Source organism: Tiliqua scincoides, chromosome 10 (assembly GCF_035046505.1).
Source record: "Tiliqua scincoides isolate rTilSci1 chromosome 10, rTilSci1.hap2, whole genome shotgun sequence".
NCBI lineage: Eukaryota > Metazoa > Chordata > Lepidosauria > Squamata > Scincidae > Tiliqua > Tiliqua scincoides.
This window is the reverse complement of record NC_089830.1, coordinates 29,045,340-29,060,258: the sequence shown is the minus strand read 5'-3', so window position 1 is coordinate 29,060,258 and position 14,919 is coordinate 29,045,340. Positions and strand designations below refer to the sequence as shown.

General features: G+C 52.4%; 1 protein-coding gene across 1 annotated transcript in view; it reads left to right on the top strand.

Annotated features, from left to right (window-relative positions):
* The window catches only part of LRFN1 (leucine rich repeat and fibronectin type III domain containing 1), a 53,823-nt gene extending 48,183 nt beyond the window's left edge, over nucleotides 1-5,640 (top strand). The window contains exon 3 of the mRNA XM_066638418.1: nucleotides 4,758-5,640. Coding sequence (XP_066494515.1) covers nucleotides 4,758-5,637 — 880 coding nt within the window. The 3' untranslated portion in view covers nucleotides 5,638-5,640. The remainder of the gene's footprint in view (nucleotides 1-4,757) is intronic.
* Nucleotides 5,641-14,919: the final 9,279 nt, after the last annotated feature.

Below are 14,919 nucleotides of genomic sequence, written 5' to 3'. Positions count from 1 at the left end.
CTCTTTCTGGCTTAGCCAGGTGCCACTATTTTGGATCTCACAAAATCTCATGAGATCCAAGGTGGCAGTTCCCAAATCTCATGAGATTTCAAGAGATCCAAGATGGTGAGATTTGACTTCCGGTTTCACAGAGAACTTCTGGTTCCGCAGCCTTTCGGCATCAAGGTACTGTCTGTCTAATGGGAAATAATCACAGCCAATTAATTTTGCTAAGCAGGGGCTGTACGTCTGCACACATCCACATTCTTGTGGACTCTGTGAGGGTGTAAGGCCACCCTCAACTTGCTGGCAGGTGGGCGAGGTCTGCATGCCAGAGGGTGTGACTGCATCGTACTTGGCTCTGTGCTGAACTCTGTAGGAAATCTTCATTGAGGTGAAGGGGATGAGATGCGGGACTGATAATTGAGTAAGTCAAACAGAGAAATGGTAGTTCTGTGGAGGGGCAGAAAGAAACGGTGTTCTCTTCCAGCTGGGCTCTCAGCCTGCTGGGTGCTGAGGTCTAGACAGGTGCTGGCCTGGAGAAGGCTTTGGGAAGCAAGTTCTGTGCAGTCGGGCTCTTCAGGACTCAGGAGAGCTCCCAGGGAAAAAAGATGTCGATAGGACAATGTCCCAAGTCCTCCAAACCCTTATATCTGCAGGCAGAACTGATGCAGGCTAGAATGCTTTGGGGAAAGTTTCCAAGAATCGCAGAAGGGATGCTTCTGTTTTGGAGCTTCGAATGGCCCCTTTTGCCTTCTCCAGCAGGATCCTTGGGGACAGCTAACCTTCCACTCCTGCCAGTACAGGAGTTGTGAGACTTGGATTGCCCAGCTACTGGGAAGGCAGGGGAGCTGTCCAACAGGGCTGAGGTTTCAGAGCAAGGTTAACCAGTGGCAGCTGGAGACTGGAGATGAGGAGTGGGTCGAAAGACCTGTGGCACCGAGAGCATCCAGGCAGCAAGTGAAGGGAATCCAGGATGCCTCCTGCTCCCTTCCTGGAGCAGAGCCTTTGCAGTGATGGCTTCGCTGCCGTGGAAGTCCTCCAGGCAAGGGCTGCCGTCTGACGTCTTCGTGCAGCTCTAGGCGTCAGTGCAGAGCAGCCACTTTCCGCCAGGCAGTCACATTCCTGAGGCGCCAATTGTTGTTGTTTCTCATTACGGTTGTTAATGTGCTTAATAGTCTTATGGTATTAGGGATAATGGGATTTTATTTACTGTTTTAGGAACAATTAGGAGTTGCCTGCATTATCGTAATGTTGGCTGTTGATCTGTCAGATTGCTGAGTGCCGCCTGAAAGATGGCACTGAGCACCTGAAAAGAATGAGATCAGGGAGTGTGTTCCAAGTCAGGTCACTTCCCTCCCCACCCCTGCGGACTGATCTCTGGAGGGGCTGCCGGGGCCAATCCTGGGACTTTCTGAACACTTAAGGAGATGCTCTGAGCAACGCCCCCCACCCAAGGTTTCAGGCCAGGTTTTGCTAGGGGAGTGCTCTGAGGACGGGAGGGGCCTGGTGACTAGAGAGGGGGCAGGCTTGCCCAGGCCACGTGGTGAATGTCCTCTCCAAACCAAAGTTGGTGGAATGGACCACAGAGCGGAGGACTTGGCAGGCCTGTCTCCCCCCAGCTGTGGGTGATTCAGTGCTTCCTTCTTCTGTCAGGCCCCATCTGCTCACCTATAGGTGAGGCTGGTGAGCTGTAGGGACCTGCCACCACCCCGAGGCAGAGCTGGCCTGTTGACAGTCCTCTTCCCCTGGCCACAAGATGCTGTCGGCTCCCTAAATGCTGTCGCTGCTGCACTCTCCTCCCTGCGCATCCCATGTGACACGCATCTCGAGGAACTGTCCCCATTCCTCCCTGTTCCTTTCCCTAGAGGCACAGAAGGCCATGCACAAAAATAAGCTTTTTGCATCGCCTCGTCCTCATCCACTCCCTGCTGCAGCCGCCACTTCCTTGCCCCCCTCCGTCGCCGAGGACTGTCGCATAGGGCCAATTCCCCCTTTGCTGCCCCAGTCTCCTAGGCACTTCCTTTCGGAGGACCCCACCTGATGGATCACCACTGCTGCCAACTGGTGGCTATCGGCAGAGGGGCCCTAAGGAACAACTGCCAGGATGCCTCGCTATGCCAACCATAGGGCACAGACAGAGATTGTGCATACATATCCATATGCTCCACAGAAGCCATTAAATATTTACTCTTGGCCAGGATGCACAGGGCTCTGCATGTCGCCTTGAACAGACTTGGTCCCCTGCCCCGGAGAGCTTACAAGCCATGCAGTTGTGAAATGACAGGATGCCAGAAGGCGGACTAGGCTGTTTACTTCTTGCAACAAACCCCTTGGCTACTATCTTAGGGAGTCTACCGGGGAGGGGACTCATGATTTGGCTGGGGGGGGCAATAGGGGGGTTGTGAGTTTCCTTATGAGCTCTGCTGTCTTCTCCCCATAATTCAAGTGATGTTTGATTGTATTGCCTGGGAGGCAGGGAGGGAGAAGCCTGGAGTTGAGAGCGGTGTTGCTCTCCAAGAGAGGGTAGAGAATGAAGGGGAGATGCTGGATTTCTGGAAGCCGGCCTGCTTGGAAGTTGAGCGCTCTGATGGACAAGCCAACCTCTGCTCCCTGGAGACATTCTGAATTTTTAAAAGGTGGCTGCTGTAGAATCTTTGCTGGTGACAGTGGCAGGCTACATGTGCTCTCCCTCTTCCTCCTGCCTGCCAGTGACACCCCAGGGTGTCAGGCACAGAGGGTGGCCTTTCTCCTTACGCTCTCCGTCCTGGAGAGAAAAGAAATAGCAGCCCCTGAACAATGGCTTTGACCTGAACTTTCAATCCCATTTCCCGACAACGGCTCCATCACCAAAAGCACCCCCCTTTTTGCATTGTGTAAGAAAGGCTGTGGAACGGGGCAGGCTTTTCGACCCTGCCTGGAGGCATGTGGCACCTCATGTGGTACCAGGCATGCGTTTCTCAGCTCAGGGACCTCTGCTCTGCATGCCAGAAGTCCCGGGTTCAACTGCTGGGAACGCTACCAGCATGGAGAAGCGCAGGCAGCCACTTCTGGGCAAGTCCTCTGTGTCTGAGGCCCAGAGAGACACCAGCAGCCAGAGGAGACAACTCAGGGCCAAAGAAATGGACAGTCTTGGAGCAACAGAGGAAGCAGTCCAACAGCCAGGCCCCTCCTCCACCAAGGACATTGGTGGCTGGAGAAGGAAGCCAAGGTCACTGTTTTGTGCCATTCTGTGGAGGGCTTTTTGAGCAGGCTCAAAAACATCTGTCAATCATCTAGGAAGGCAGCTTCATAGGACTACCTGGCTCCTACAGCTGCTTGTTCTTTTCCCTGCTAGTCTGATGGATCCAGCCCCTTCTGCCTGGCGGTCCATCTTTCCACGGATCTGCCACTTGTTGTTTCCCCCAGCCCCTTCTCTCCCATCGTCACCACATCTCATCCCTAGAAAACTGTCGCTGTCAGTTTTACGCTTTTGGAGTTCTTGGCTAATTGCCTGCCGCTCCTCGGGGCTCTCCATCACCCACTCGCTAATAAATGGGAACTAATTGGGCACTCAGCGAGAGTGCGGCACTTGGGTGCACCCGCAGGTGGCTCTGCCAGTGGCCCACCCATTGGCATGATCTCCAAGGCAGAACACTTGGGCACCAAGCACTCTTATCCAGCCAGCCTGATTCTGCTTCGGTCTGCAAAGGTGCAGGAAGGAGTTCAGCAGGTTCGAGGGAGAATGATGGAGGGAGCTGTCCTGCTAGGCTGGAGGCATTTGCGATAGAAGCCACGCCCTGACTCACTGCCGGGGGGGGGGGGGTCAGACTGCTGCTGAGCTCTGCTTTGGCTGCAGCTCACCATTTTCCTTGGGGCTGTTCATGTGATCCAAGCCCTGCTTATGTCTGGACATACCTGAGCCTGAAAGGTTCCGTTCCTGCAAGTTCTCTGGTTTCAAGTCTGCAATAGGCCAACAGCACCATCCAGAGATCCAGCCTCATCTCAGCAACCTGGGGCTCAAAGGACTGGGTACAAAGGAGGGTCATCCCAGGTTTGGGAGGGGGGTGTTGGGTTTTGAGGGGCTGTTTGCTGGCAAGGTGTAGAACAGCTGCTCCCAAGCACAGAAGTCCACCCTGGAGGAAGGCCTGAGGACCAGCAGAGCCCCTTGGATCAACTGGGCTGACCAATTGCAGGGCCCTTCCTGGCATCATCAGGGAAGGGCTGAAGAAGAGCAAGGATTAGGCCTGCTGTGTCTCCCAGCTATGAGCCTGAGGCCTGCAGATCCCAGCATGGTGCTAACCCTGAGATGACTTTCACCCTGCTGGGGAACACCACTTAGAAGTCTCCCCACACCCCCATCGGGAAAAAGGCCAGAAAAGGACTATCTGGCTCCCTGATGTGGTTAAGTACCAGTGGTTGTCACTAGAGGGAGCATATGTAAGCAACATGCCCTAAGACGGGACAAAAATCGAACACTTGGCTTTTGCGTAGCACTTTTGAGTGTGTGGAGCACTTCATGTATTTTTGTCTTCAAGTAGCCCTTGCAGCAGCCCTGGAGGTAAGCAAACATCACCAGAGGATGGAAAGACTGGGGCTGAGGGGGAATGGTCAGAGCACCCACCACCAAGGGCATGGCACAGGCAGAACTCCAACAGGGGAAGTTCTGGTTTTTGGCTCAGGCACTCTGCGCCTGCACAGAACCAGCTGTTGAAAAAGCAATTGTGCCAGGGACAGAGGAAGGGGGGCGGTTTAGCAAAGTGTGGCTTGTTTAATGCCAGAGTCTCTCTTCCTCCTAGGATGATCCCCTCGTCCAGCAAGACCTTCCTAGTGAACGATCTGGCCGCAGGCCGGGACTACGACCTGTGTGTGTTGGCGGTTTACGACGATGGGGTGACGTCCCTCACAGCCACAAGGGTGGTGGGTTGCGTGCAGTTCACCACAGAGGGGGAGAGTGCCCAGTGCCACTCACTGCACACCCAGTTCCTGGGGGGCACCATGATCATTATTATTGGGGGCATCATTGTGGCCTCTGTGCTGGTCTTCATCATCATCCTCATGATCCGCTACAAGGTCTACAGCGGCCAAGATGAGCACACAAAAGCCAAAGTCAGCAACGTCTACTCTCAGACCAACGGGAGCCAGGCGTCCACCGCCACCACTACCCTGCCCCGCTCTGCCTCCAAGGTGGGGGAGGACAAATACGAAACTGTCCAAGAGGTGACAGCCAAGGAGCACATGCTGAGTGGAGAGACCAAGGAAGGCATTGCCCACAGCCAAGATAGCGCCTTGACCGAAGTGGACAAGAGAGCCTCCAAGATGGCCGCTGACCTTCAGACAGTGGCCCTTTTGTCTTCAGAAGAAGGACCCACGGAGAACAGCATGACGGGCTCCTCGGTCTCCTTATGCCTCACCAAGGACACCGGGGCAGGGCCGCAGCTTCGCGCCAAGCTGGGCAGCAACGGGGCGGGGGTGCTCGCTCGCGAGCTGTCCAGGACTCATCACCACCGTCACTCCTTCGACGGGGATTATGCACTCTTCCAGAGCCACAGCTACCCCCGCCGGGCACGGACAAAAAGACACATGTCGACCTCCCAGTTGAACTCGGACGACTGTCCCTTGAGTCAGAGGCGGGTCACGTTTAGCAGCACAGAATGGATGCTGGAAAGCACAGTCTGAAGGGTGGGGTGGGTGGGGTAGGGTGGGGCGGTAGGGACTTCCGGGCGCACAACCGGGTTGGGGCAAAGCGACAAGGACAGAAGGAGGGCAGGAAAGGGAGCAGGCTGCAAAAGGTTGGAGAGGACGGGGATGGAGCTGGCATGTCCCCAACCTCTTCCCAAAACGACCGCTTGTATCCAGAATTTTCTGCAGCGGTGCCTTAGCCAAGCCACAAAAATATATTGAAAAATAAAAATCCAGTGAGATAGGGAGAGAGAGAGAGAGAGAGAAATGGAATGAGACAGTTTTCAGAAGTTAAAACTGGTTTTTCCAAACATGGAGGAGAAAGATGATGGGAAGGGAAGGGGGTGGCAGTGCCCCCTGGCATTCAGACTGGGGGTGGGGGCTGGAGGATGGGAATACCAAGGAGAGACACATATGCACAGATGACACGGAATTAAACAAAGATCCTTTTTTTCCTCTTTATGCATTACTAACTGTTCCAATAAAAAACGAGAGCGCACATCTTTTAAGGAGACAGACCGAGCAAAGCCGCCAGGTGAAGGCAGGGTGGAGGGGCTGAGCAGGGGAGGGAGGTCCTCTTCCCGCCCACTTCCCCCCATTCCCACCCCGTGGCCCCACGAGCAGATTCGGTGACTATATTTATTGTATCTGGCTGGTCTAGATAAACAAAAAATCTGTGTTTCGTGTGTTCATTAATTGGAAAAGTCATTTGAACCCATGAACACCCCCCAATTTCCCTTTGTGGTCCCCACTCGCCTTCCCTCCCAACCACATCTCACCCAAAACCTGCGCTTCTCCATCTCAGCTGCCCCCCCCCCCCATCAATAATATCCAGTCCTCAACTTGAGCAGCTGGAATCCGCCCTTGACCCTTCCCTTTCTCCAAAACATTCAGGGGAGAGACTCTCTTCCCTGCCTTCCTGGTTCCTCTTCCTTCTGCCCACCCCACCTCCCAGCTCTGCTCTTCTGGATTCCTATCCAGATCATGGCTTTCTTCAGATTCACACCCCCCTGCCAATGTTTGAGTGTTGAACACAAGTTTTTACATTAAAAACCTGTGCCTGCCGCACCCGCCCATCGCTCCGACTCCCACCCACCCACCCCCACATTGTCCCTCTCCCTCCATATCAGGGTGTGGCTGCTTTCAGGAGGTGATTAAATCTTTTGTGTGTGAACTGCAGCCGGTCTGACTTATGTTTTTCTGGACAGGTGGGGCTGGCTGGGGGCACAGCTGTATGGAGGGGAAAATTTAGCAAGCATGGACGGAGAGCAGACAGCTTCAGGTGGGAGGGGGATGCAAACAGGCCCAGCACTGGGCAGGGGAACCCAGAGGGGTGAGGATGAGGAAGCCTCTGGAATTCTCCATTTGGCTGATCTTTTATCTGAATTATTGATCAAATTTACAATCCACATTTTCTGCATCATTTGAGCACTTGGAGAACCATCCAATGTCCCATTGACTGGTTAATTTGATTAACTAAGGATGCCAATCAAATGTTTTAGTGGCTTCTTCCCCTGCCTCTTCACTGACTTGTCTGTTAAGGACAATTTGCATGTTCCCAGAAACTGAAGACAGGATATGCCTGTTTAAAGGCTGCCAAAGGACGTGTGAAGGGTGCGTGTGCATCTATGTATAGATTTCATTCTCCCAACAACACACTAGCCCGACTCACTCTTAGGTTGCATCATCCTTGATGCTGTGGTCCTCCCCATCATCAGAGTAATTCAAGTTCTAGCTGGTTAATCTGCAGTCCCTGGCAACAGCCTTCAATCGTAGAGCTGAGAGGATCCCCTCAGTTCTGTTCCGTAATTGTTTGGAGATATCCCCAGCCCACTGGTTCAGCTCTGATTGAATTCCAGCAGGACTTCAGGACTTTGCAATGTTGGAACAGGCTTTCCAGATGCAGCCTGGTTGAGGGAAAAAGAAAGAAATGCAAAATGTTTAATTAAGAGAAGCACCATTCTCAGGTTTTAAAAGCATAAGCATATATCCTTAAGTTGCACAATTTCATTGCTATGCAGTTGTGCAAATAAACATACATTTTTAATTCAGGTGCGTTTTGCAGGGGAAAGGGTTCATTTTGTGATTTACTCTTGATGCATTCCAACTGCAAAAAAAGGTGGAAAAAGGGAGCCAGTTTGCAAAACTCTGGAAATGTCCCTCTGGAACAATAATGAATTCTGACATTTTGAGTTCTGCTTTGGGGGACGTATCTGGTGCAGCTGAAGTCAAAATCTGGGTTGGAATCCAACGCAGGCAGATTCTTTAAGCATGGCTAGTGGTCGATGCCATGGCATTGAAATGCACTGAGAGCTTTTCTCATTCTTGCTATGACTGTAATTCAATATACCCAAAGAAAGTCACCCAGCATTAATGAGACTCATTAATTATGACTAACTCAAGTCTCATTCATTTCAGTGGACTTAGCTGTGCCTTACATTCTTTGCATTCAGGCTGATGTCAGACCTGAGTGAGGCAGTCTACCCAATAGAGAACTGACAGGATCCCTGAGAGGGGAGTTTCTGTACTTAGAGCCAAGCTGAACATTCAGTACAGAATCTTATGGGCATGAAAATGGTCCTTTTAGGGGGTTAGAAGGTTCAGGGACCTCTTAACATTTGCCTCTTCCTGTCCACTGCCCGTCTTGGCAGTTCCTTCCACACTAGGGTTGAGTCTTGTTATTGCTGAGGGTTCCATTCCCAAGTGGATGGCAAAAATCACACTAAAGCCATTTAAAAAACAATGTCCTTTTACTCAGTGAATTAAAAACAGCCTTGTTGACCTTTTGTAATGCACACAGAGGCAATCAGTCTCTCTCCAGGTGCTTAGAAAGGCTTCACTCCAAGGCAGTGACCCCTCCTTTCCCCCTTCCCTGGGAGCCCAGCACAGGGAAAGAATGGAGGAGGTGATAGTGACTTGCATTCTTTCACTCGCTTAGGGGGAAGGGAGGGGTCGCTTGCCTGGGAGTGAGACTGTTCTAAGTACCTGGAGAATGATTGATGGATTGTCTACTGGCTGCCCTCTCCCTCATTAATGTCTATTTTCCTTTGATTTAAAGGGCCCTTCTCGTCACCTTGAGTTAAAATCACAGGTGAAAAATCTGCGGATCATTAGGTCATACCTGTAATTTTTTTCTTTGGGCTGCATCACTGTCATGCTGGTCTTGTGACCCCAACCAATCCCAAGTCACATAGCCAGCCTGATGATGTCATAGTGCCACACAGCCAACAACATTTGGTGTCATGACATCACAAAGACCATTCTGAGCAAAGACAACGTGTTGCCCTCATTCTGAGTGGGCGTTGGGAAGGGAGGTACAGAAGATGAGCTATACTTGATTTGAATTAAGAGCTAACCACTCTAGCATCTGTTTTCAAAGTGGACAACCAGAGGCTTCTGGGAACTGAAGCGTGCCTCTCGCATCTCCTGCTATTGCTTCCCAGCAACTAGTGCACTTCCTGTTTCTGAATCCGAGGAGCACATAGACTGCCCTCCTGACATGTGCTTAATCCCCTTTTACAGCCACGTGACTAGTGGCCATCCCCACATCTGAAGCAGGTGGCTGTCCAGCTACAAACTTTTTTTTCAGCCCTGCTGAATGCCCCCCACAAAATTTCCACTCTTTGCAGGGGGCCCAAAGTGTTCATGACAAATGCCTCCCCTTCCTCTAATTTACAGACTGCTTTAGTGAAGACAGCAGTGAGGGGAGATGTCTGGGAGAGGGTGAGGGAGAGTCAGTTGACACCCAGTGAGCGTGGAGTTTGAACCAGGGTCTCTGAAGGCCTAGCCCAATGCTCTAGATAGCAGCTACAGTACACTGGCCCCGATTTACCAATTAAAAACGTTTTGAGCAACAAAAATTTATTATTTATTTTAGAAATTTATATCCACCTTTCTCATGCGGAAGCAAATGCCCAAGGTGACTTACGAAGTTATATGTATCTCGAAAACTCAGACAAACCAAAAAGCCCCGCTAAGAGCAAGATGAACCCTTCAGCATCTGCCCATCCTTGCAGCAAAAGGCACTGCCCTCTTTGGGCCTCAAATTTGCTATCTGTGAAATGGGAACAGGGAGCTTCCTGCAATGAATGATGAAGGCAAGGAGCATAGAAAGGTGTCTGGAGGAAGAAGGGCAGTTCCCCAACAGGTAAGCTGTCTCAGGTGAGCAGGGCAGATTCTCTCCTCCCCCCAGCCCTGACCAGACGGGCTTCCTGTGTCTCCCTCACCGAGTGCCGCAGCACTCCCTCTGCCCCCCCCCAACAGTATCATTAGCTTTTAGTCACTGGAGGCACTGCTAATTACCCCCGCCCCTGTGATGGCCCTTTCCCTGCCGGCTCTGCAGTTGCTCTGAAGCATGTTTTCCCATTAGCAGAGCGGGCCAGTGGAATGAGCACTGCGGAGCTCGTACATCCTCAGAAATGAGGCTCTCCAGCCGCCTGGCTTTGTCAGGCGGGGCGATTCTTCTGCTGCTGTTGCTGGGAGTTGCTTCTTCTTGGGTTGCAGCTCACCCAGAGTTCAAGGAAATGAGCTGGCTTGACTGGTGCTGTTTAAAGGATCCTCAATGTTTGCAGGTGAGCCACCCCAATAGGCGTGTTCCCACATCTCCCCTCCTGAGCAGACGCCAGACTTTCAGAGCTGGGACCCTTGCCCGTGATTTTTTTTTCTATCTACATCAATGTGCATGGCTCTTTTCTGAGGGTGAGAGGACAAGTCTCTGCCCCAAGGCACTTAATAGCCTGCAGCTTGGTGCAGCTGGAGGAGAGCAGCTGAAGGTGGAGAGAACAGGGATGCACTCGTTCAAGTGGCAGACATTTGGGCTGCGGGTTTATGCCAGAGGATGTCAGGAAAAAGTGAAAGGTGGCATCGTGCAGGAATTCAGGAGGGAGGGTCCCAGGCCAGGATGAAAGGGCAGCAGAATCAACTGAAGGAGTGGGGGGGGGGGGCTGAAAGGGGACCTAACCTGTCCATGAACAAAAGGTCAGAGGCGGAGGACAGTGCTTCTTGGCCCCATAAATCCATTCCAGCATAGATCTATTTCCAGCCATTTTCTTGGGGAGAAAAAGCAGAGTATAAGTTCAGTAGGTAAATCAGTATTAGGATGGCCTCTACACACCAGTGAGGAATTCCGTGTGCCTCACAACGAGGCCCTGCTTTTCTGACTGAAGTGCAGAGACCCCTGTCCCAGCCAAAGGAAGTGTGCCTGCTGCCCTTTCGGCAGCCAGGTCCAGACCCAGGAGACTGAAGTCACAAACAGCCGTCAGGCAGCCTGGAAGAAGGAAGTGGGCTGGCAGCAGACCTCTGAGGCTCTCCAAACGGTTCCAGAAACATGCTGCATAGGAAGGGGGACCGACCCTTCCTCCATTGTCACTCCAAAAATGTGGCCCTCTGTCCCCAGAGGGGCCACTTAGAGTCACACAGGGAGGAAGGACATGATGTCCTGTCTCCACAGAACTCTGGCTGACCTGGACATAGTCCAGAGACTGCTTTCTAGCACAGGGAGGAGAGCTCTGTCAGCAATGTCCAGCCAGCTTGGCTCTATGGGTCCTCCCTGCTCATGGCAGTCAACCCTGCAACACCTTTTGCTCTCTGGAAGCAGGATTAGTTCTGCCTGAGCCAGTAAAGGGACTTGGAGTCTGCCTCTGCACCTCAGTAGGGTGCTGGGTGCTGGACTTTGCTGGCACATGCAGTCAGGCTGACCACCCCCTCGTCTGGCACAGGTGGTGCAAGCCTGTCGAGGAGACGGGATAAAGGGAGCTTGTTCAGGGAAGGTCAGAAGAGCTTGACCTGCCTTTGCTGCGACTTGCCAAAAGCCAGTCTGGAAATGCACCCTGGAAGGGGATTTGGGCTCTGAAGTGGCCTGTGAGATGGCAAGCAGCGTCTGCAGGAGACTTGTGCATGTGAGACGTTGGGGGAAGAAGGACGGGGGGGGGGAGAGGCTAGCGTGCAAGGTGAGCTCAGAGATGAGGGGGTGCAGGGTGCAGTTCTGGTCGTGGGAGAGGTCATGCATCACATGGGCATACTGCTGCGCAAGGCTGTCTTTGGAGCACCAAATGTGTTGGCACCAAAATGAATATTTGCAAATATTTCAGCAGGATCAGTTTGTCATTCAGATTTTTGAAGCAAAACGTCTGAAGCATCTGAACAGTTTCAGCAGGACATCTGGCCTCTTGCTTTACTTAAATGTCTCTCTCCTACTTTGCTCATGTAACAAAGATCTCCAAAAATCTCATATACTGTCAGTTGTCAAACAGGGTGGCATAAGAGCTGCCAAGTGGAGGGTATGAAACATTGGTGTCAAGCCTCTGATGCTGCAGAGAGATCTCAACCCTTCACTGGATACTGGAGCAAGCAGAGAGCCTCAGCTCTTAACACTGGCATATTTGGGCACCCTGCACACGCTCAGAGGCACTCTTCCCTTCAGCCCCCTAGCAGGACATCCTTTTAGCAGAGGGTGCCAATGAGAAAAAGGCACAGTGCATCCTGCATGGTAGGTATGGACTATTGTGGATTCTGAGTAATCCTCAGATCCCCTCCCCTGTCTGGGATCCTCCGGGGTCCCCCGTCCCCCATATCCCGTCCCCCAAGATCAGCCACAATTTTGCTGAAGGCAGGGTCTGAGGACAGGAGAACAGGCCAACCCTCCACAGCACCGGCTTGGGTTTAGTCCCTGTAGCTCGGTGCAGGCTACAGCTCAAGGCCTGAGAGGACTTTCCCAAGTGCTGTTCCCTTGGCAATGGCAGCACCCAAGCCCAGGGGCTCTGGCACAGAACTGCAAGGCAAGTCTTGTGGCACTGAGAGGGCCCAGACCAGCCCCTTACTGTGTGCCACAAAGCATTACTTTACCGTGAAAACTCAAGGACTCTGAGGCTGGGACAGCTGAAAGCTGGGGCCTGGAGAGAGATGGCTGAGCCAACCTGCGTCATCTGCATGGCCAAGCAAGGCACCTGCTTCGTGTGTCAGGCATCAACACCCATGACAGCACCTGGCTTGCTGTTCACGTGCGACACACTTGCGCAGGTGTGCAAGCAGGGGGTTGCCACTCAAGGCGAGGCCTCCTAATGCCTCAAAATCTGTTCGCAGCCCCACTGCTGGCTAAAGACAACAGCCCCAGCTACACACACTCTGGGCACACGTTTGTAGCTTTTGCTGGAGAATAAGATTCCAAGCTGCATGCTGAGAAGCCCTGATTGGAGAAGTTTGGAAGCCATCAGCCTTTGGGTAGCGATACCAAAGCAAGCCAAGCAAGAGAGCTGGATTCTGCATGGCATCCCTGCCACAGTCCTGAAGAACTATCCAGCCGGCTCAGAAGCCTGGGAATAACAGAGACCAGCTGTGTAGTCTCTGGATGGAAGCAGGAGGACTAGCGACCAACACACAGTGAAGCTCTGCTCTACGGATCCAGCCCTACCCGGAGATTCCAGGTGGCCCCAGGGCTATTGGCATGCATGGCAGGTGCTCTGAGCAGGAGCCCCCTCCTTGCCCCCCCAAACAAGGGGGCACCAGAGAGAGCACTGCAGGAGTCAAGACAGGCAGCCAGAGCTGTAGCCTTGGTGGCAGATGTGGGGGGCAGAGTTTTGCAGGGTTGTACAGGGAGCAGAGAAATTATTTGGCATCCAATTGAAACCAGCGAGCAAAGGAGAAGGGGGAGGAGGAGCGGTGTCGTATACTCCCGGGGTTTGGGGGTGCTCAGAGTTCTTAGCTCTCAAACCCTAGAGCCCTCAAGGACCCCTGTTCAGTAGTACTGCCACCACCCTGTATGTGCCAGTGTCCCAGTCTAGGGACATGGAGACCCTCTAGGCTTAATTCTATCCCTTGCAGGCACTGAGTGCTTTCTCCAATTAAAGCTTCAGTCCTCAAGTTACTAGTCCTCAATGAGTATTTGGTAGCTTGCTGAACGGCTAGCAGGATTCTGAACCTTTGGCCCCAACAGACAATGAAACAACTTAGTGAAAGAATTTTTACTTTATTAAGTACATAGGGTTACACAAAGTCACAAGAGGCAGCAAATGCTAGAGGCATAAAACTTCTAGGAAACATATCAGCATTAAAGTAACAAAGCTAACTGGCTATCTCTATCATTCCCTAACTCTCACCTGGGTCAGCTTTCTTTTGTAGATCTTTCAGCTCCAGGTTACCTATGAGGCCACATGGCCTGGTGGACCAGGCTCTCCACCTGCAGGATGTTGCACCTACAACCTTTTCCACCAAAAAGACACACCCCTTGGGCTTTGTTCTTATATTTCGCAGGCTAACAGGATGGAGGTGACTCTGTATTTATTTAAACTGTCCAATCAGAAGCTCTTGGGGACAGAATCATCCCGAAGTGGGGCTGGATGCTAGCCCTCTTAGTTCTTCCCCTCCCCACTGGAGATCCACAGCTGCATTCCATCCTTGATGGGCGCCTTTCTGTCTGCACAGGTGCTACATTATCACCTTCCATTGAGTTGTTAATTTCAATTTCGTTGGCTGCTGTTACTCACATCCTTGCAGCTAGGAACTGCAAGCCACTTCTCTGTTACTGGTTTAGTTGGGTTCAGGCTCTAAATGCTACTAGGCCTAAACTGTACATATTCATGACAAGCGGCCCCTTTGAAACGTGCCCCACTCACCAGCGTCTGCTCGCCTGGAAAGCTGTGTGCCAAATGACCCTGCACAGAGGCCTTCTGCAACCACAACACGATACTGTTATTTCCAGCCACCCTCATCACAGTTCTCGACATCCTTTTTGCCCTTCCCTACGCCCTCGCTGTGTGGAGTGGATGTGTGTGCCAACCTCTCACCAATCATTCCAGGCCCTCCTGCACCAGGGCACCAGCACTGCCCCCAGGAACCAGTCTGCTCCCGGTGAAGTGGGGGCTAATTGTTGCCCCCTCACCATGAACCTCTGCATCGCTGTCACTAGTCATTAGATTCTCCTGTCATTTTCTTCTCCCTCTCTCACAGGCTGGGACTTGGCCCGGTTAAATAATGACACGCTACCTACACGTTCCACCTCCTCACTCCCAACCCAGTTCCCAGAAGGCCCACAAAGACAGGCTTTGCATGGCACGCACATGGTTTCTGGCTCAAGTCAGTCCTCCGCTTCCCTGGCAGTTGGCAAAGCCCTGAGGCCTTAAGAGAGCCATTGCTGGTCAATGCAGAGTCATGGGCCAGCTGGACCATCCCATCGCTTCAGCCAAGACACTACACGGGCCCCTTTCCTTCACCATCCTTACCTCAGTTTCTTGCAACTGCTCCTTCCCCCCATTTGCAGTTGGTTCCTATTATTCGCCTTCTACA